The sequence below is a fragment of the Struthio camelus genome, chromosome 7 (genome assembly GCF_040807025.1).
Source record: "Struthio camelus isolate bStrCam1 chromosome 7, bStrCam1.hap1, whole genome shotgun sequence".
Taxonomy (NCBI): domain Eukaryota; kingdom Metazoa; phylum Chordata; class Aves; order Struthioniformes; family Struthionidae; genus Struthio; species Struthio camelus.
The window spans coordinates 40,737,399-40,758,846 of NC_090948.1; the positions used below are offsets into that span (position 1 = coordinate 40,737,399).

The 21,448-nt window shown below is 45.9% G+C and overlaps 2 protein-coding genes across 2 annotated transcripts in view; both read left to right on the plus strand.

Annotated features, from left to right (window-relative positions):
- The first annotated feature begins 971 nt into the window (after positions 1-971).
- On the plus strand, positions 972-12,644 carry CISD1 (CDGSH iron sulfur domain 1). The gene is made up of 3 exons (XM_068951039.1): positions 972-1,294; positions 5,414-5,619; positions 10,646-12,644. The coding sequence occupies exons 1-3, from the start codon at positions 1,048-1,050 to the stop codon at positions 10,733-10,735; spliced, it is 543 nt and encodes a 180-aa protein (XP_068807140.1). The 5' UTR covers positions 972-1,047; the 3' UTR covers positions 10,736-12,644.
- Positions 12,645-18,590: 5,946 nt separating this feature from the next.
- The window catches only part of IPMK (inositol polyphosphate multikinase), a 40,874-nt gene continuing 38,016 nt past the window's right edge, over positions 18,591-21,448 (plus strand). Inside the window, exon 1 of the mRNA XM_068951041.1 lies at positions 18,591-18,837. Within this exon, the coding sequence (XP_068807142.1) occupies positions 18,591-18,837 (247 nt within the window). The remainder of the gene's footprint in view (positions 18,838-21,448) is intronic.

A 21,448-nucleotide genomic window follows, 5' to 3' on the forward strand; every position in this document is an offset into this window, starting at 1 on the left:
GGGACCGATGGGAAATGTAGTCCGGCGGGGGCGGCGCTCCTTCCCCCCCCCCCGCGGCGGTGCTGCCCCCTGGCGGCCGGCGGGGCGGCTCCCTCCCCTTCCCCATCCGCCCCCCCGAGAACGGGGCCGTGGGAGGTCAAAGGGAGCAGGCCCCCAAGAGACAGCCTGGTCCGCCCTTGCGCCGTGGCACGGCCCCGCCCTGCTTTCTGGGACGTAGCTCCTCTCCTCCTGCGGCAGCTGCAGGTGAGGCGCGTCCCCTTCAGGTTTTTTAAGGTTTTATTTAAGGTTTATTCTGTTTAGTGAGAGGGCTTTGTTCTGGCCTTTTCCTCTCCACCTGGGAACTCAGCGGACAACTGGAAAACTAATAGAACTAATCAGGCTGTTTATGTGCATCAAACCAAAGACGTTTGAAGGTCACGTCCTTTGCAGGCACGCAGCCATCTGAAGAACAGGAAACTTAATCCCACGGAGCTGGAGAGTTACAGCAGTTGTAACCGCAGAGCAGTAAAACACAGATGACGCACGCAGATGCTGTAGGAGAGCAATGAGGTGCGCTGGCTGGCTGGGAACACCGCTCGATAGCTCCCAGCCTCGCGAGCCCTTGCCCAGGTACAGCTCTCTGGGATAATATATGTGTATTTTTAATGAAGCTGTAGCTTCTCACGCCAGTACTTGCCTCTGAGGCTAAAGAAGGCTAGAACACGAACAAACGCCAGCAACAACAGATGAGAAATAGCAAACACCCATCACCAACCCTCTTCACGTCCCTGTGTGGCCCCGATGCTATCGCTCCTCAGACATCTCCCATACGCAAGCTGGACGCTAGCAACATGCCTTAGCTGCGTTATGCTTTAAGCCACAGCATTTCGGGAGGGGGGGAAGCTAGGGCAGGCACCATCAGACGGCACCGACGCCGGACAGGCCCCTTTCCCAGGGCGGGAGAGGCCGCGCTCACCTCTCCGCCCCGGACTAGGGAGGGGCCGTGAGGCGAAGGGCGCCAGACCGCTATTAAGAGGGCAACATTGCAGCGTCAGAAAGCAATACGGCATGTCCCTGCCCCGCGGCTCCCTTTTATCCGCCGGCAGACGCCGCCGCCGCCGCAGCCGGCCGTTAAGGGGGGGGGCGGGGCCGGCCGCCATTTTGTGTAGGGGGTGTGTGCGTTCGCGCGGGCCGGGGGGGGGGTGTTGCGCGCATGCGCGGCGAAGAGCGCGGCGGAGCGGAGGTGCCGGTGCGCGGTGCTGCAGGGCGTCGGAGCGGGGAGCCATGGGGCTCGGGTCCAACTCCGCCGTGCGGGGTGAGGAGCGCGCGCGGGAGGGGGGGGCGAGGCGCGCGCGTGGCGGGGCGGGGGGAGGAGGGCTCGCGGGTTTCGCTCCCCGCCGGACCCCGAGGGACAAAATGGCGGCGTGGTGGTGGTGGTGGTCGTCCTTGTCCCGGCGGCGGCCTCTTTAACGGCGCGGTGGTTAAGGTGAGCGGGTGGTGCCTTGGACTAGCTTGGCGGGGCTGCGGTGGTCTTGTTCGGCCCGCGGTTGCGTCCTGGGAAGTGAACTGGCACCGAAGGAGGGTCGCGAACTCCTGGGGGAGCGGAGGCCGTGCTGGGTCCGTGCGCTTGTCAGTGCGGGCGGAATAACGGGCGCTCTTCCTGCGGGTAAGACATCTCTGAGCTCTTCAGTGGGTCCTCAGAATGCCTCTGCAGCCTCGGGCGGGAGACGCCCAGAGGAATTTTCTAGCCGGTTAGGAGGGGAAGGAAGGAGAAACGCGATGACCCGAGTCTCCCCCTCGTTAGCACGTGCCCCGAGGATGCAGAAGAAAATAAATTCCCATCGCCAGCTTGCTGCTCTTCTCACCTTCTGTTGTTTGCTTGTGTGTGCTGTCTGCTCTCCGGGGATTATGAGAACTTCGGTTTCCTCCTTTTCCACCCTCTTCTCTCCTTTGCGTGCTTATTTTTCCGAAGTTTTAGCCAACCCTCTTTTTCCATTACACAGTGCATACAATGCCGAAACAAACTTTCTGCTATGTTAGGTGCGCGTTTGTCCTGTACTGACTTGTCACGTTGTGTTTTGGTACTGTACTAGAGTTAAGGATTTGCATAACGATCACTTCAAAAGTCGTGCTTAAGCTTTTATTTTAAAAAAACCACCTTGTCATTCCACATCAGTGTCGCTCTGTTGAAACGATCCTCTTCAAGCAATGCATGTCTGACCTTGAGTTTGGCAGCAAACCGTAGAGTTGATGCCGCAGGCCTTTTGAAACAGAATTTGAAGTATTTTAAAAGATTCTGAAAAGTGTTCTGTGTCACAAGTGCAGTTTTATGGTTAATTTAATTTGAAAGATGAAGTGGGCATTCCAGCTTTTTCCAAATCTCTTATTGTAAACCAAAACAATAGTTGACAGCAGGCCTTATTTTCAGTTGACCGCTGAAACTTTGCAGGGCAATATGATTATGAGAGAGAGTTGAATTCAAATGGCTTTCATAAATTCCAAAGATATTTATTAAGCGCATGCTGAAGTTTAATGAATAGGCTACTTCAAATATTTGCATTTCATGTATTATCATTTGATATTATTTTCTGCCCTGATAACAGCTCCAGAGAAGTGATGAAAAAGTTAATTTAGCGAAAAAGTCACTCTGACCTAATAAAGGGTGAAAAAAAACCATATTAAGCTGTTTGTTCATGTATACACAGTCTTCTCTGTGTGAAATAGATGAATCGGGGCCTCGGGAAGAGAAGTGAAGAGTAATTAATATATAAGATAACAGTTGCTTTAAATGAAAGATCTCTGCTTGTTCAATTGAATGTGCTGTGCGTGGTTATTTGGTAGGTGGCTGAGGGGTCATCAAAGGGATAGAGGTTTGCAGCATTTGTGCAGAACAGCTCTTTCTGCGCATATTGGCAGGCTAGCAAATTTTAGTACAGACATCCTGGCTCATGCTGCTAGTCACAGAAGTGTTTTTGCTATCAGAATCTTTTTCTCTGCTCGGTTCTGAAACTGATACGCGCTTTTCCTTTGGATATATGCAATACAAGATTGCCTGCCTTGACAACTTAAAGGCTGGTTCTAGGAGTCATCTCTTGGCTTCATTAACGCTATTCTCTCTCCTTAGTTTCCTAAAGAGAATGAATCTAGTCTAACAGCGTCCTCTGTCGTTTGGGTTAAAAGTGATAATTAAGACTTGATCCATTGGCAATGCATGAGGCAGCAGCTTAGGCAATCCTTGTGACTGCTGCTCTTCTGAAATCCCCAGTATGGGCAGTACCTCTGTTTCATGGCCTACCTTCACCTGCCACTATTGTACCTGCATTTCAAATTTTGTCAGAAATCACTTCAAACTTGTCAGACCTCGCTCGGCCCGAACCGGTTGAGTACCTCCTCCCCTCTGCAGTTCCGTTCTGCTTGTGCTTACGGAAGGGTCCTCAAGCAGCAGAGTCCCAGCAAGAGGGGGAAACGAGGTTGCAAAGTGCCTGCAGTGACTTCCATCGGGAGAGATCTGCTGCCTCTGATTGAAGCTGTGGATGTTCTTTGGATCAGTTGGACTGTTTTGCAAAATTAAAGCAGACTTTCATAGGCTCTTTTTATAATCTCATCTCCTCACTTCCTCCCTTACGCTATGGCGATGAATGCATTACTTTTACTAGTTTGTAATGGGGAGATTAAGAGGTGAGAATTCACTACATAGGTATAGCAACACTGAATTCAAAATGTGTTCTCAGGTGCTTTGATTGTTCTAAGGCGCTTGGGAATAGGAAAACATACCCGAAATTGCTTGATACTAAGGTGCATTAAGCATCTTTAGCATCACCCTGTTGTTAGAGGGATGGTTTGTCACGCAGTTAGTTGCAGGGGACTTCTCAGCATACGTAGGTCTCTTCTGCTTCGTTCACTAAGAAAATGACCTTTGAAGAATTTCTGCATCTGTTATTCCCTTAGTAAGACATTTATCCAAGAATTCTCCATATCTCTTCCCTGACCTTACAGGGCTGTATTCGTTCTGCAAGCATTTGTCTAATTGCACGTCTTGCTAAAGCCAGACAGTTGTGGATCAGCATGATGCGTGTTAGCTAACGTGATGTTTTAGATGAGGAAAGAACTCGGCATTCATTTTAGAAAGGACTCTGGGACATGGCCGAAAACCTCCTCGATCCTGTTTGTGGAGGTTCACAGTGACAACACTGCAGGTCAGTTAGCTGTGGAAAGTATCAAGAACTGACAAAGGTTTTTTGTTACTTCTTGTCCTTCAGAGTTGGAATTAAGGTAGTAATGGCTCTGGCTCCAAAGATAACCATTTGGCTTGATGTCTTTCAAATGCAATGCACACGCTGAAGGCTTAAGATTGAAATTCCCAACTGGAGTGGGTTTTCTAAAGTAGTATAAACGCTCTAAAGCTTAAATTCCCCTTTGATATACTGTAGAGTCAGCTGAGCTCTTAGGTACACATCAGGAGTACATCTGTGAGTAGAAGTGGTGGTTAAGAAGTGAAGAAAGACATTGCAGATTTGGTACGCTGACTTTCTAGGGAGGGAGCCGCTTTGAACAGAAGGGGCCGTGGCTGTTATGGCAACCAGAACTCTGTGACAGTTGGGCCCGAGTCCAGGATATCTTCATGGTGCAGAGAGAAAACAAGAGCCCAAAGAAGCAGGAAAACTCCTTGCAGAAAAGGAAATGATACCAAGTGAGAGAGACTACAAATATTTAGAGATAACTGTTGGCCAGTGGAAAAAGTAAGGCTGGTGGGGTGTTAGAAAGAGGCTTTTTAAATGTAAGTTGCCTTTCAAAGAGTCAGGACCTAATCCACCAAACTCGTGCTATTATTGTTAAATATAATCCTTTTGGATCCATGTTCTTTCCTGTACACCGCAGTAGGGATTTAATCTAAGATGGCTTTTGTTTCTCTTCTGAAGTGGTAGTATATTAAATAATCTCCCCATTGCCAAGCACCTGTTCGCTTTTTTAGTTACAACGTGCATAATACGAAAAGCTCGTTCAGTACCAATACCCTGGAGGGATCCTGTTTACGCAGGTGATGTGTAAGAGCGTTCTTTAGTGACTTTCCTGCAAACGAAACAGACAGCAGATTTTCTTGATGGCACAGGCTCCTGAAGAAAAAGAGGGGAAATAAAAGTGCCGTGTTAATCCTAGCCCTTGAATGGAAGGGATTGGGGTGAAGGAGAACTCTGATCAGTAGATTTATCAGTAGATAACCAAGTAGATTATCAGTAGATAACCAAGTAGGTTACTTGGACGAGCATCAGGAGAAAATATTCCAGTTTGCAAACGTTAGATTTCTGCTACAGAACAGAAAGGTCTTTTGGCAAGTAGAGGTGTTGCCGCAAACATGGAGACGTTTGCTACTTCAAGTAAGTTTAATACAACGTTGTGGTCAAGAAACTGACTCTCTTTTCTTCTTTTACTCTAGTTGAATGGGTTGCTGCAGTCTCCTTAGCTGCTGGAGCAGCTGCTGTTGGATATCTAGCTTACAGAAAGTTTCTCTCTAAAGACAAATGCTGCAAAGCAATGGTAAATCTCCATATCCAGAAAGATAACCCCAAGGTAGTCCATGCATTTGATATGGAAGATTTGGGAGACAAGGCTGTGTACTGTCGTTGCTGGAGGTCTAAGAAGGTAAGAGAAGAATGAATGCTTTAATTTTGTTGATGTGCATGCATCTTTTAACAAAACCATTCTCAAACTGCTGTGTTTAGAGAAAACTAGCTTCTCTTCACCTAAACTATACTGCAGTGAAATGTAGCCTTGACCTGTGCGCATAGTGTTATGATGGTATTGGGCTTTTAGTCTAACATTTATTGTTATATTGCTGTGTGGCAAAAGGTACCTATTTACAGTACACAAGTACAGTGATGAAATCTTCCCAGTGTTGATGGAGGTAATCTTAAAAACAAACACAAAAAACCCATAGAGTTAAAAACTTCTGAAGGATCTAGAAAGACGGGCTTAATGCATTTGTGCCTTTGCAACTCATAATTGTACGAGTAATTCTAGAGAAAAGCCAGTGAAATAGTGCTGACACACTTTAGACTCTATTTTTGAGAAATTAAGAATCCAGCCCATATCCAGACATGGGATGTAAAGCTGGGTTGCCCAAAATTAGTGGTCAACATAGTATCTAGCCTTTTAGTAACACCATAAGATCAGTTTTAGATCGGAGGTACAGATGTGAGATGTCTGAGGTAACTGAGATCTATATGATGTATGATAGTTCTGGGGCCTGTAATGAGAGAAAGCAGACTGCAAGAGTAGTCTGGTCAGTTTACAACTGCCACGCATTTAAAAGCCACTTCTGAAGCTGAGACGCTAATGTGCGGAGACTGAGATATTGCAAACCTTCAGAGCCAGATAACTGAGACCAACAGCCTTGAAACCTAGTTATCTCTCTGTTAGGGAGCTAAATACTATACTTCTCATGCCTTAGAGACTGGTCTAATCAGGCCACGCTGTGCGTAGTTCTCTGGGTACTGTAACTTACAGTCCTTGCTGTTATCTGATCTGCCTTCGTTACCTGAACGGAAAGAGGGGGGATTGGAAAAAAAAAAATTAACGACACTACTGACAGTCTGACAGCATCATGACTTGATTCTGAAATAGTCCTGTGAGACTGACATGTAATCTAAGCTCTCTCTGAAGTCTAAACTGCAAATGAGATTTTTTTTTTTCCTCTCTATGGCCAGTGTGTACCATGGACTAAATTACATATTTACATATGCATATTTTACATCTTAAGGGATGTATGTGCACGTACATGTAGTGCTGCTGATGACTGTACGGCATGCGGATGTCATGCAATATTCTGTGTATGGCAGCATTGCTTCTAAATCTTGAATGTAAATATCAACTGAGAGTCAAAATCCTAGCATTGGAGCCTAGCCATGAGCTTCGGGGGGGGAAAAAGGGGAGGGGGGAAGCTGTTCTAAGTATCTGCAGTGGTGATATCTGAATTTGGGTTGAAATACTGTAGGCACCGCCTTCAGTGCTTCTGCCAAAAAATGTCCTGATGTGTACCTTGGTTTTTGTACTTTTGGCTTCTTTCTCTAGAAAACGGGAATCGAAATAGCGTCTGGTTTTAGTAGTTGCATTGCGACTCCTGCCATTATTCTAACTATTGTTTGATACTATCTCTTTTCTGAAATACAAATCTTATGAAATACATTTTGGCATATATTGAAGGGGTGTTGTCACTTTAGGAACGTACTGTCCTGCTGAGTTAGGCCTCTGTAATCAAACGCGAAAAGGAAGCAGACAGGGACCACCTTACAATGAGCCTGTTCTTAGAGCTGTAATCTGAAAGGTCTTGTAAAGGCATTAAAGAGCTCAGTGGAAAATTTCAAAGGCATTTGTTTTCTTCTGCTAATGCTTAGTAGAGTTAGGAGTATTTTAATCGGTGTGTTCTGCTTCAAAGGCAGCAGTTTTCAGTATCACTGTCTTCCCCCTGTGCTGATCAGTTGACCTTGTATGGTGGATAGCATGATCTTTAAGATGGTGCGCGTGCTTCTTCTCATGTTCTCGTATTGCCAAGCAGTAATAAAATACAGAGACGTACTTCATTTTCACATGCTTGTCCTCTTTGGTTATAGTTTGCTGGCATTATTTGTTTCTTACAGTACTTGGACCAAGATCCTGTTAAGATTTGTAAGATAACGTTTACATGATGGCACAATTGTAGAATTTGGGCCCTTCCAACGCAGGGAATTACTGTTACTTCAATGGCAATAAGCACCCACTGTGCTTTTGTTAAAGAAAAGCGGTGTATGGGGATCTCTTCTTCATGTACAGGTCAGAAGAAACTTCATCTTGTTTGAGTATGGGAGCACTTCTGATGAGATTTGGCCTGATCTGAGGCACGGAGGCTGTTAATGGAACCCACAGTGTTGTGAACCATAGGATCTTTCTATGTATATGGACAGCGTACTCTAGCTGGCTTTGCACGGTGTTCCTCCTGTACCAGGAATAACAAAATAGTTCTATGCTAGTTGGACTATACCAACATAGCTCTTAAAAAATGAGCAGGGTTATTTTCAGTTGTTTCCAAAATAGGATAATGTAAAGGCTGTTTTTAACTTTGTGCTGGCTAAATTTCTAATGTTTACTTCACGTTTTGTAGAGTGCATGTGTTTAAAAACAAACCAACCAACCAACCACATAGCATCTTCAGATAAGTCTGTCTTGGGATGCCATTTTCTGTCTGCTGAAGTAGGTGGTAGGTAGTTCTTTAAATGATCCTTTCCTCTTCAGTATTGTGCTCTACAGGGACTTCATAGCTGCGCTTGTCACATTTCGTGGGAAAACTCAGTGGTCAAAGTTACCAATATAGAGGCAAGAGTTTTGTCTTGAATAATAATTAGTGTAAAGTTAGAACACTTTTTTTTTTTTTCTTTAACACTCTTCTGCACTTTTCTGCCTGTGATCTGGGAAAATTTGTTCTTAATTTGCTTTTTGCAGTGACCTGCAATCTCTGTGTCTTCCGGAGCAGTATTGCAGTATTTGTCCCTATTGCACGGGTTGAAGAATACTGCTGCAGAACATAAGGAACAGTGATAGAGAATCTGAACTTGTTCAGCGTCAAGGGAAGCAAGCTGAGCTTTCTGGAGCATCAGTGCCCGTTTATTTCCCTTGAGCCATACAATGCTTTGACTACTATTGCTAGCCTGCTTTATCTTAAGTGAGCATGAACATGTCGTCTCAGTCTGAGGATCCATCTAATTCCCTGACTGGTCTTGAAGGTGACCAAGAGGGATGCTTTGGAAAAGGGTTGGGAACGCTTTTTTTCCAAGAGAAATTGAAGTCGTGTCCCAGCCTCAGAAGGCTAGTGGTTCAGTGACCAGTTGAGGCAGGGGATGCGTTAAGGGTAGTCCAAGTTGGTAGCTATTCGAGATGCCTCAATGCTGTCTGAAGCCTATGAATTTCACCGTTTTTGTCACTTGCAAACTTCAAGCGAGGATGTTGGTATAGTTGGACCTTTGGCCAGCCTCCTTGGAGCAGTGAAATGTTACGTGTCTGACAGAAGCTGGGTTGGAGTTCAATAAAGAATGACGGACTGTGGTGTTGCAAGGAAAAATAACTGGTCCAGAAATGTCTGGGGTGGAAGCTGATCAGTGTCCCATGAGCATATGTTCTTGTTGTTTGCTCTCATTTTTGCAAAGTACCTGTCGGTGCCTAGTCAATGAGTCGCAAATGACTGGTTTGATGATCAAGTTCCTGCATGATTCAGCATACCTGAGTATTCTCCAAATTCAGGGAGTTCTTTATTTGGAAACCTCACCTGCCATTCATAGCATGGTTTTCAACATTTTTTAACTGTGAAAAACAGACCTGCCTGCCTTGTCCCCCAGTAATAAATGAAGAAATAAAAATCCTACGCAACAAGGCATGTGACTTCAAAACTCTGCTTTTTTTTTTTTTTTACAAGTATGTTGTTTTAATGCTATTGTTTTCATGCAGTATTTTGAAATCTTTTATTCTAACAATGCATGGCTGTTAGGATGTTAATGTTATTCAAGGGGCTAGGACCGAGCTGTGAACGCTGGGATCAAAGCAGTGTTGAAGATGATTTGATCGTGACTGTAATGTGAAGGGGATATTGCTGTTGTAAAGGCCTAAGCTGAATAATGCCCAAGTTTGACCATTACAAGTACTTCTAAGCAGACAAAATAGAAACGGACTGCGAAATACTGGTGTGTGACTTCTGTGCTGATCTTCAGAGTTCCACCTCCAATATAGGCTTAGCCTTGGAAACCCATCCTCGAGAAGGGATGGGGTTTGACCTAGTTCTTGTTGCTTCACAGAATGTTCTTTGGCTCTTGCAGATGAAAACAGCTGCCCAGGAGCAGAGCAGTTGTGAGCAGTCCAGGACCTGAGCAGTTATTACTGGCTAAAGGAGAGTCCCTCTGGGTCTTGCTCTGACCAGGCTGTTCTAGTTTTTTATGGAACAAACACTTCTTCAAATTACTTCCTCAGTGCTAGCCTTAAAAGCCCCTAACGAATAACCCTGTCAGCTGGAGGTGTGGTTTACTTTCATTAGCAGGTCAAAATCCTAATGTAGAATCCAGCTTGCGCAAGGGGACCTTTGTGTCAGTGAGATAAGCTAGCTGTGTCAGGATGAAGTAAAGAAGGCTTGCCAGTGTAGCTGTCTGCGTGCAGAACTAATCTTTTGGCATCCTACCTTAATAAGAAATGACCTAAGGAAGCAGTCCTCTTCTCTTCACATGCTAGAGAAAACCAGGAAAAAAATCAGCTCAGGAACTCGACTCTTCCTCTCCCCACCTACCTTCTGTAACTACATTCAACTCTGTGACTTTTGCCCAGGAAATGGGAGTGTGGGGCGAGGTTGAGAGTTAGATACTCCAAGTAGGTTACAGTTGAAGGCCAGCTTGGGCTTCATTTTCCTAGTGGTGGCTTGAGGCTAGAACACCAAGCTGAGTTCCTCCTTTTTAATAACAAGCCCCTCATCTGCTGTGCTCATGTGAGCTAAACTAGCGATTCAGCCAAAATTCAGGGAGACCTAAAACACCAGTGCAAAATTTGTGATCAGTGGTCACAGTGGATTTTGAGAAGATACTCATAAGAACATTCGGCCTTGGTTCTTGATTATGACTCTGGGTATACTTAAGATGTATTTTATTTTTTCTCTTTTCAGTTCCCCCTGTGTGATGGCTCTCACACAAAGCACAATGACGAAACTGGTGACAATGTTGGACCTCTGATCATCAAGAGGAAGGAGGCGTAGAGTGGACAGTGGAAGCTGCAAAATGAATGTCTGACAAATCCTCTGCTCACTTGTAATTGGGGGGAAAAACACTTCTTTGTCATGTCACTGAAGACTTCCCAGTGTAGTATATACATCAGACTTCAGCATGTGTGGTTTTTCTGGTGTGTGTCTTGTTTTAATCACTACAATGTATAATTTACTAAATAGTCATGGTTTAAATTTTTTTGTCCTGTAAAGTGTGTGTACCTTTTCATTAAATAAGAAACTGAAATGACGGATAGAATGTACTTCAGCCGATGTGCAGAAAATAATATATTAAATTATTTTCAAATACCTGTGTACTGCTTTGAGGCAATTCAGTAGCAAGTATATTCAGAAGGTAGATCTTGATATTGAGAGGCTTGAAAGTCACAGGTGCAGGTAGACTTCTACTGAAAAGACGACAGCAGGAAAGAAATCATGGTGCCAAAATGCAGCTTAACTTCTGATTACACTGCGTTTTCTGCATGTGTCAAGTTTCTTCTGTCAGGCTACAGTTCAGTGTTGCTTCTGTAAAAGAACAAATTTAAAACAGTTAACTATGAACAGACCAACATAAAAAGCTTATGGCAAGATGGGGCTAAAGGGCAACTTTACCTTTGATCTTACAGCAGTGTTGAAACTTGACCCTACTACCTACCATATGGTATCAAGAACATATTAGTCAAACTGTGGAACTGTATGTAGAGTAGGATTAAGAAGATGGTGTCTGGGAGAGCTTTCTTAATATATAGGGGGAATGATACAAAGTGCTGAAGGAGTAGTGGGCAGCCTGTGGCAGGGTTGTGTTTGCTACTAGAAACCCTTAGTTTCACTTGCAGTCCCTAGCAGTGGAACTAACTTCCCCAGGACGCTTCTCCGGGGAGGCTAGGCTGCATCAATCCAAAAGTGAAATAAAAACGGAAAAAACCCAACCGCCATTACTGTCTGCTTCATCTTCACTCTGGCTGGTTCCGGAGGACCCCTCCCTCTGCACAGAGAAGAGGCGCACCCTTCTTACTGAGTGGCCTTAGGCTCTACGTGTCTTAAATAGTTCCTGCCTCCCTGGGCTAACTGTTGATCAGCTCATCTTACCAAAAGAACCAAAATGGACAAGGAAAGGGGAAAAGGAGGGATGAGACAAGGAGAGCTCTCATCCTCCATTTGCATGGCACTTGTCTGCCTCGCTTAACACTGCCACGCGTACTGCAAAAATGAGATGGCCGTAACATTGGTTTCCTTACATACCTTTGATTTATCAACATACAAACAGCTACGAAGCAAAATCCAAAGAGTAGGGTGGCAGAGAGCAGTTGCATATTAAATCCAGTCCACTAGTGTAATTGCACCTTATGTAAGACTGAGCTTTCAGTGTCCAGGGAGAGGGAGACTACCTCAGAGCTAGAGGAGAGGCCTTTCAATAAGCTGAACCCTTAAAGGTCCTTCCAGATGACAGGGGTACTAGAGGATTTTTTTTTTCCCCAAGGTGAGAGTTGGTATGACTGGTTGAGATTGAATAAAGTGTTTTGCATGTTCTCCTAGACGTGGGATGTTTAGAGGCTGAGGTCGTAGCTGGCTGGTCTGAACTTTGGTAAAAGGCACAGAAAGTAGGGGAAAGTAGGTTTGCAGCTGAAATGTTGGGGGGGGGGGCAACTACTGTTTATGGGAGACCTCTGCTAGAAAGAAGTTGCAAACAAATATATTTAGTTTCTATCTTCTCTTCCTGTCTTGACTGTAAAGGTACTTGATATTTTTTACTTGGCCAAGTAGTGATATGTATGGAAAGTTGTTTTAACCTTAAATTATCAAATAAGTTGGTTTTATCCAAAACAAGTTATTTCTGTATTACTAGAATATGACACTGGATGTTTCTGTATTTTTGTCAAATACACTCTTGAGCTCATCTTAACCTTGAGGTTGTAATGTCTCTGTTATCTTGTGGGTGTGCTGTTCCATTCAAAGGAGACTTACACTGCAAGTAGTGTTGTACCCCAATACTGCTGTAATCCATAAACCTGTGTTTGGGTTAGGTTTTCCTTCTGAGACTTCTGTTCCTGTTAGTAAAGTCTGGCTGCTGTTGAAGGAATAAAAGTGCATTGCAACTTGCATATATGTTCTAACAGTTGAAATCCTGAAGTTTCAGTTGAGTCTCCCAAGTCATAAACCTGTTTCCTGGAATTCACCAGTAAAACATTTCCTGCTGTTTGAAGGTGAGCAAAGTGGCTTCCATGAGAAGCTCTTGTTCCTGGGAGGCGAAGATCCAGAGGCACTCTCTGCCATTTACATCTTCTTTGTTTTGGAGAAGCGTCACATTTATAAACGTTGATGTGAAGCAGTTAAATTGAGTTTTGATTCAAGTGCAGTTTTCTGTACTGTACCTAAAGTTCCTGTTACTCTCATATGTGAGCTGTTTGAACATGATAATGAAAAAAATACTTGGGTTTGAGCAAACAAACTTGCCAAAAATCTCGATGAGCACCACAGAGAACACTTCTCTTTTTTCTCTTAATTACCATAACCTTCTGATGGTCTGAGTGCTTGCCTGCTGCAGTGTTTTCTGAAATCTTTGCTCTTCAGTGCTTTCCTCAAATAATCACAAGAATAACAAGTGAATTGGTTAGATCTTTGTCAAGTTTTAACCATCAAGAAATTCTTCTGCAAATGTACAGTTTTCACACTGGATTGAAACTCCTACCTGAAAATGTGGTATAAATCCTTCATAGCTGTAGCACTGAAGGATACCTGTCCCAGAGCAAAACTATATTTCTATTCTACACGATTATTTTTCAACGTGTTCACCTTCCTAATAAATATTTCCAGATTAAACTCCCGATTCTGCAATAATTGAGTCTGACTCATCAGAATAGTTTGAATGTCAAACACTCAAGTGTATCTAGGATCAGGATTCTTGAGACAACTGTAAATTATAAGGCATTTTCTGTAAGTTCAGTTCAAACGTTAACCTAATGGATAATTTCCAATAGTGGAGGCCAGCATTGCAATAACACACTCTTCCACTAGGAGGAAACAAACTATGCAATTGAAATTTCCTGATATAGAGAAGTTTGTTTTTTCTTTTTTTATATGTATGTTCTTTTATATGTATATATATATTTCAGAAACATTGTCACCTATCTGAGGCAAGGCACGTACAAGTTCTGTAAAGTGCTGGGATTAAGCAGTTTTTCATATAAGGAAGCTCATGCGTTTTGAGTCTAGGAGTTGGTGTATCACTGGTTCCCTGAGAGCAGAGCGGACCACAGGCCCTGCTAAAATTTCCGGCATATCTAAGCAATTTGGACCTTGTTTGGGTGTTACTGGAGCAGCCGGCAAGTTGGGGGGGGTCTGTGAAACTCATTTTACACAATTGCACAGCAGTTTGAGATTTTCCTGTAAGTGTAATCCAGCTGAATGTGAGTTGCTGATGTATCATTGTCAGTCACTCCAATAATAGCAGCATGTTTTTTAATGGCGGGAAGTATAATGTAGGCATGAAACTAAACAGAATCACAGAATGGTTTAGGTTGGATGGGACCTCTGGAGATCATCTAGTCCAACCTCCCTGCTCAAGCAGGGTCACCTAGAGCATATTGCCCAGGATCACATCCAGGCGGGTTTTGAATCTCTCCAGGGAAGGAGACTCCACCACCTCTCTGGGCAACCTGTTCCAATGCTCTGTCACCCTCACAGGGAAGAAGTTTTTTCTCAGGTTCAGATGGAACTTCCTGTGGTTCAGTTTCTGCCCGTTGCCTCTTGTCCTGTTGCTGGGCACCACGGAGAAGAGGCTGGCCTCATCCTCTTGACACTCCCCCTGCAGATACTTGTACACGTTGATGAGATCGCCTCTCAATCTTCTCTTCTCCAGGCTGAACAGGCCCAGCTCTTGCAGTCTTTCTTCCTAGGAGAGGTGCTCCAGCCCTCTAATCATCTTGGTAGCCCTCCGCTGGACTCTCTCCAGGAGTGCCATGTCTCTCTTGTACTGGGGAGCCCAGAACTGGACACAGGACTCCAGGTATTCATTGGAATAAACATTCATATTGGAAAAAAATGTTTTTGTCGGCTGGCTCCTCTTCACGTATCTTGAACGTGGAAGCTTCTTAAATTTGGCATTTGTTCCGATTCCTAAAACTTTTCAATGTCGATGGCAGCTCCTCCGGGTGCTGGCTGGGTTTGCTGGAGCGGTGTGATCCGTCTGTACCACGTGTGTGCAGAGGGGGGGATGCCCTGGCGTGGCTACCAGCACACTGAGTTTACCAAGGCTTGGTAGTACTTGGTGTCTTCCTCATGCAGGATTACTTCCAGGCCTGCCTGAAGCTGTGAAGAATGCAGAGGGGAGCGTACGAGGAAAACGTGTGACGAACAGAACCAAGAAGAAGGGAAAAGAGGAGAAATGATGAAATGACAGATGGGAGGCGAGCATAAGCCGGAGGAGAAAATTTAACTGTGTAGCAGTGCTAGGTGGTTGCAAGAAGGCTTACGTCCAAGTACAGAAAATTACATGTTTTACCTTTGTAAATACCTTTGTATAGAATGAAGCATAAGTTATACCAAGTGGCTTTTCATTAGCTGCTGCAACTAGACAGTTTTGTTATCCAAAAAATTATAATTACCAGGTTAAAGCCTAAGAGGTTATGTTCCTTGAGCGAACATCTGTTATAGTTTATACGCTCTTTTTTCTCCTGTGCTGTGTGTGAAATCCCGTAGTACTGGATGTATATATATGTATATGTATATAGCAATGTATACTTATGCCTTGGGTCCTCCTGCCCCTCCAGAATGTTGATGGTTTCAGTGGTCAACATTTCTTATCAGGAGCTTGTGCATGGTCAATATTGCCTCTGCTGCAGTATATTCAGCTGTAGGAACCGATGCAAGAACGGCTGGGTGCGCTGCAGGAAGTGGCTGTGTGGTCTGCAGGATTTGCTTTACGGACATTGCAAAGAAGATGCTGTTCTGCTAGAAAAGCATTATGTCTGGTGAGCCGGAGAACAAGTGGATCTGAAGCATTTTAAGGGACAGCAAAAAAGCTGGTGGTACTTGTTAGCATAAACCTAGAGTCCTAGTACGTTAGCCAAAAGCTAACTCCAGTAATTTGTTTACCTAATGTCTCCCTGCTCTTCTGCTAACGTAGGAGCTTATTTCCTGTACTAAACTATCATATGTCTTGTGGTTAGTTATGAACTAGCTGTTCCATTCGAAAAAAGAGTTTTATTTCAGCAGAAAGTCATTCTTTTGTAATTCTTACTCAATTCAGAAGAACTTTGCAATCTGCCAGTGAGACATCCTCTTGCAGTGCCACGCAGTCTGCACTAAATAAATGTATGCATCACATTTTCTTGATGTTATTAGTATTTACGTTTTTGTCAGACTGAGTGAGGTAAGATTGTTTTTCAGCGAAAGAGAAAAGCAGTGATGCAGAATTAAGCATATTTTTGCCTAATGCATTTCATTATTGGTGCATTTCCCACGGCTAGCACTGCCTGCCTCTTCTTCACAGCTGCAGTCCCTTTCAGTTTCTCTTTGAGTGCAATTTTAGGCCCAGAGATGAGAAACGTATACAGGACTCTTTCCTGTAGGTTCTGCTTTCAGTGAAAACTTATAACATCACACTTCATGGAGAAAAAAATCATTATTTATAATTTCTTGTGCCATCACAGATTAGCTTGTTTTATTTTCGGAGAGGTTTCCAGATAAAATTAGTGAACTCCCATGTACCGAGGCGCGAGGGTGGAAGGAGTGAGTGAAAGATACATTTACACCTCGCCTCATTTCTATATGTATAAACCTGACTATAGCGAATAGCAGCGAAAAGGAAATGGTCAGTGTTTACCTACTGCAATTACTCATGCTTCTGTATTTCCTTTAATCCCTTCAAGGTCCACTGCATGCAGAGGAAGGGGTGCGTGGGGCAGCAGGCACAGGCTGGCACCGAGGTGGACGCCCGGGAGCAGCTCGCCTTCCCGGCTGCCAGGAAGTGGCCGCAGGAGTCCTCGTGGAGCGACGCTGTCGGGCACGGCACTTCTGCTTTTCTCCTGCGGTGCTAGGGAGGACTCGCTCCTCGGTTGTTTTTCTGTGAAAGAGTTGACCGAGCTGTATTATTTCTCTACCGCATCAGCGTCTCCCTGGGAAAATTCGCTGTTGCCTGTGTGGGGAACTGAAGACAGGTGCTGACCTTTGTAACCATCATAATCTCTGGGGTTGGACACTGACAGATGCATTTTTCACTGACAGTGATTGACAGATGCATTTTTGGGAGGAAGGGACGCTTGGGAAGGAGAAACAGCTTTCCTGACCAGTCTCGTTATTTCACAAATGATGTTGCTGAACTGTTACCGCTGCCTTCCCTATCTTAACCAATTAAGAAACAGAGACGGATTGTTTCGCGAGCGCTGGGCCTAGCGAAACCTGATTTTTTACAGATTCATACTCTGCGTTCCTTTCACTCACCCGACTCCAATAACCCAGACTGTTCCCGGCTCCATATTCCCTGTGACCTGGCCGTTCCCCTGGTACTTTCGCTTCCCCAGTTACCAACTAAGATGCAAATGCAGGGCTCCTAATGGCACTCCTGCTAAGAGTCATCCCCTATAGGAGCCTCACAGGAATCCTTATCGTGACCTGAGACTGGTGGATACTGCGGCAAAAGTGCCTACTGCTATTTGCAGTTAAACTAATTTTAAGAAGGAAAGAAACGAGGAAAAGAAGCAAGCAGTAACTGCAGGAGGAGAAATAGAGCGGATACATGCCCTAGCGAAAAGCAGTTTTAAGAAACGTCTCCTACTCAGGCAGCGAGCTGTGGGGTCCTGTGAACGAACACAGGGCTTTTCTGTACCTTCCCCTACCCGCGGGAGGGAAAAGTCAGATTACAGATCCTTTTTCCAGTTTTGCTCTGGAGCCAGACCAGGTGTGCTGGCCTTAAATCCAAGTCAAACACCTGCAGAGCTGTATAAACTTTTTTTTTCCTCCAGACAAGTGTTGCATCACTTTAAAGTCCTTATCCACCTTAAAGGTTTTATACTATCTACATATTTGAAGGTGCAACTGGTTGTCGTCCAAGCGATACAAGGCAGAGAAAATAAACCTGTTTGTTTGCCAAAGCGGGGCCGGCAAACCTCGGCAGGTCAAGATCCTGATACCAAACTCTGAAAAGGATGTTGGAGAGAAGGTATTTTTCCGGTTACTGAGAAACGACGAAGGGGGAACGTCATCCACTTACCAACGCGTGAATCGATCGTGCCGGGCTCGGAGGAACGTTAAAAAAACAAGAGGAAAACACTGAGGCCGCAGTAAAAAAATATACGTATCGCCAAAACATTTTCAACGGAGGCGCTTGTTACCATAACGCACAGCTCACGCGTAACCCTACAGCAAGACACGCGACAGCGCGCGCTGAGGGACAGCGGCCACGGCAGCTGGAAGCCCCGCGGGAAAGGGAGACGTCTGCCAGATAAATCGGTGGGGGAAACGCGCAAAGGCGGCGGTTCGTGGAGGAGGCGCCTGAGGGCAGGTGCAGAGCCCGCGGCAGCGCCACTCCTCGCCGTCGCCAGCGGCCGCCGGCGGGAAAAGGCGGTTTGAGGCGGTTTGAGGCGGTGCGAACCGCCCCGCCGCGTCCGTTAACGGCAGCGCCACCGCGGGGCGGCGCGGCGCGACTCCGGAGGCGTGAGAGGCGGAGCCTCATCCCGGGCGGGGAGGTATCGCGGCGCCGCAGCCAGTCGCTGCCTCAGTGCCGGCGGAGGGCGGCGCGGCGCGGGCCGGCGCGGGGCTGATGGAGCCGGGGGCCCTCGCCGCCCGCGCCCCGGCGCGCAGCGCCCGCTGAAGCCCAGCCGCCGCCGCCGCCTCCCCAGAGGCGCGGGAAATGGCCACGGAGCCGCCGCGGCGAGCGCCGCCGCCGCCGCCCCCGGCCGGGCGGCCCGAGGGCGGGCGCGGGCGCTGCGCGGGCGGCGAGGCGGCGGCGGCGGCAGAGGAGGAGGCCGCGGCCCAGCCGGCGCTCGGCGTCGCCCCGGGCCCCGCGGTGGCGGCGGCCGGCCGGCGGTGGGGGCTCAACGGCTGCGTCCCGCTGTCGCACCAGGTGGCCGGGCACATGTACGGCAAGGATAAAGGCGGTGAGCGGCGGCGGGGCCGGGGCGGCGGGTGGCAGGTGGCGGCGGCCGTTGCCGGCCCTCAGCCGGGGGGGAAGCGTCGCCCTCCCCCCCCCCCCCCCCCCCCCGCGTTTATTTCATTTTTTTTAACCTCACGTATTTATTATTATTATTATTTTGACCGGTTTCGATGCCATGAAGTGGATCTCTTGAGTTGTTCTCCCTCTGCTAGTGGGAAGTCGCCCCTGGGAGCTCTGCTGTGGGGCAGAAATGCACCTTCAGCGCAGTTATTTTGGGGTTAGAAATCAGGTGTTCGTGTGTGCGGGAAACCTGCCGGTCAGCTGAGCCCGCCTGTGGCCGGAGAAGTTAAATGACGTCCCTTTTGCTTTAACCACACGTTCGAGTGATGCTCAGTTGAGTTAAGACAGACGGACAGTGTCCCTTTCTGCAAGGTGCTCGTGGCTATTTCGGAGAATAGGTAACTGGAAACTTCCTGTTGTTTATTACAGCTGCAGGTAGAAATAATTCCCAAAGCGCAATGCCAGACCGCTCCTGTTAGCGTGAGGTGTCCGTCTGGACTAATTCTGCTAAATAAAAGTTATGTAAGATACTGCATTACTAGATAGTACGGTCCACCTTGCAGGCTGTAGTAAAGCTGCTCGTCTGTCTCTCAGTATCTCTTTTTTTAAGGAAAGAATGCCTTCAGAAGGGAATTTCCTGCTATCTCCTAGTGCTGATCTCTGTACCTTCGTAGGAAAAGCTGAGAGCTTAATCGCCTGAAGGAAGACTTATTCCCCCTATCGTGGGCTGGAGGGGCTGGCGAAGCTTCACGCGTAGCGTGTGTATCATGAGTCAAAATACAGCGGTGTCATTGCTGCTAAATATCTTCTCTGTGTTTGTGTGGCTATTGGGTAAATCTGGGTAAGTCCTTCTGCACATGACTCCCTCATTCAGTCTTAGGCACAGTGGATGGAATCTACTTAAAACACTGTGTAGTAAGAGAAAGCGCTTCATGGTTTAATAGAGACTTCTTGGTGCTGTCTGGCAATGGGGGGAAAAAAAACAAACGGATATCTCTTTTTCAAGAGTGTGCGGTGATGCATGCTTACGTGAGGAAGAAGGGAACGTGTCCCTGATCTGAAGGCAGCACCTGAGCTCCCTGCTGGCGCTGGGGAGCTGTAATCTGGCGAGAGCATTGATAAACACGTTTGCCTCGCGTGTTCAGGACAGAGGAGGGCTGGTCTGTCTGCAGGCGGTCGGCTAACAGCAGGCTGAAATAATTCATCGTTTCAGTTTCATGAACGTGACTAGCTGGTCAATGGCGTCTTTAAGCAGGGCTTATGTAGTTTAACTTTTTATCTGACACCTTAAAAAGTGGGGAATTTAGGTAACGCATATCTTTAGGTTATTAGTGTGCCGTTAAACCCTACGCTTCATCTAAAATGTTTATCTGCGTTTTAAGGCTAAAAATGTCAGCAGAATATTAGTAAGCGATTTACCAGCTTGCAAAAAATTTTGGCAAATGTGTGTGTGAATTTAGAAGAAACGGGATGGCTCCTTAGTTGCTTGTTTATTTGGTGGTAAGAGTAAGTCCAAAACAATGGAAGATAAACAATCTAATAGTAGTAACGCAGATCTTGAGGGTCTACCTTTTTTGAAGTATGTCTCTGCTAGCTCTGAATTTTTATTTCAATTCCAGGTAGAGGTTCGAGATCGGGTACTTCTAAGGAAGGTTCCTTTTTATGTAGGTAGTGATCAATGCCAAAGCAAACTACCCAAGTACAGAGCTGACATTGCCATGTGGTATTTTTCACTCTTCCAGAACACTGGAGTTGGTAAAACTCATGCCTTTGAGAAAAGTGTGAGGTATGCATCTATTCAACTTCTAAGTGTGCCCTTTGAGAATAGCTGTAATGAATATGTGCTGTCACGCTGCCTTTGAACTCTATTGATCGGGGACTGCCTTTGCTGAATAAGCCAGGGGCAAGCGCTGACTGAACTTCATAATCTCTTCAACTGTTAGTAAGTGAAATTACAGTGTTAATGGCATTGTGAGCTTGTAACCTATAGCCCATATTCATCTCATGTCTTGCTGCTGATAATCTCCATAGCAAGGTAATTCTTGTCCCCTGCCTGTGATGCAGCCTGCGCAATTAAATGCTGAAGGAGGTGTATTGGCGCTCTAGAGCTGTACATCTACCTCTTTGCTAATGTATAACATGGGTGGTGTTAATGAAAAAGCTTATCTTCGTTCAGGAAGAGTTCCGAGTTTTACACGTCAATTTGCGTTGCGTTTGCCTTAGCTCTGTGTGGTGTTGATAATGACGCTGCTGTGGGTGAAGCTCAAGTGGGTTAGATAAAGCTAGGTCCACTAGTTCTAAGGAGCAAGACCAAAGTTTTCCTGCAGAGGTATCTCCACTATTGATTTCTTCAGCTGAGAAATTCTGTGTTTTGCCTTTGGGAGAAGCGTGAGCACCACAGAGCAGCTTTGCTCTTCATTTACATTTGTAACTGAATCTTCTTGTCTTATTTCTTTTCAGATGTTGTTTGTAGGAGTACAGGCAGTTGAGATCCTAAACGTACAGGGTCATGTATAATTCTGCGATGCTTCTCCCTGTGCTATCTTTGTTAAGAA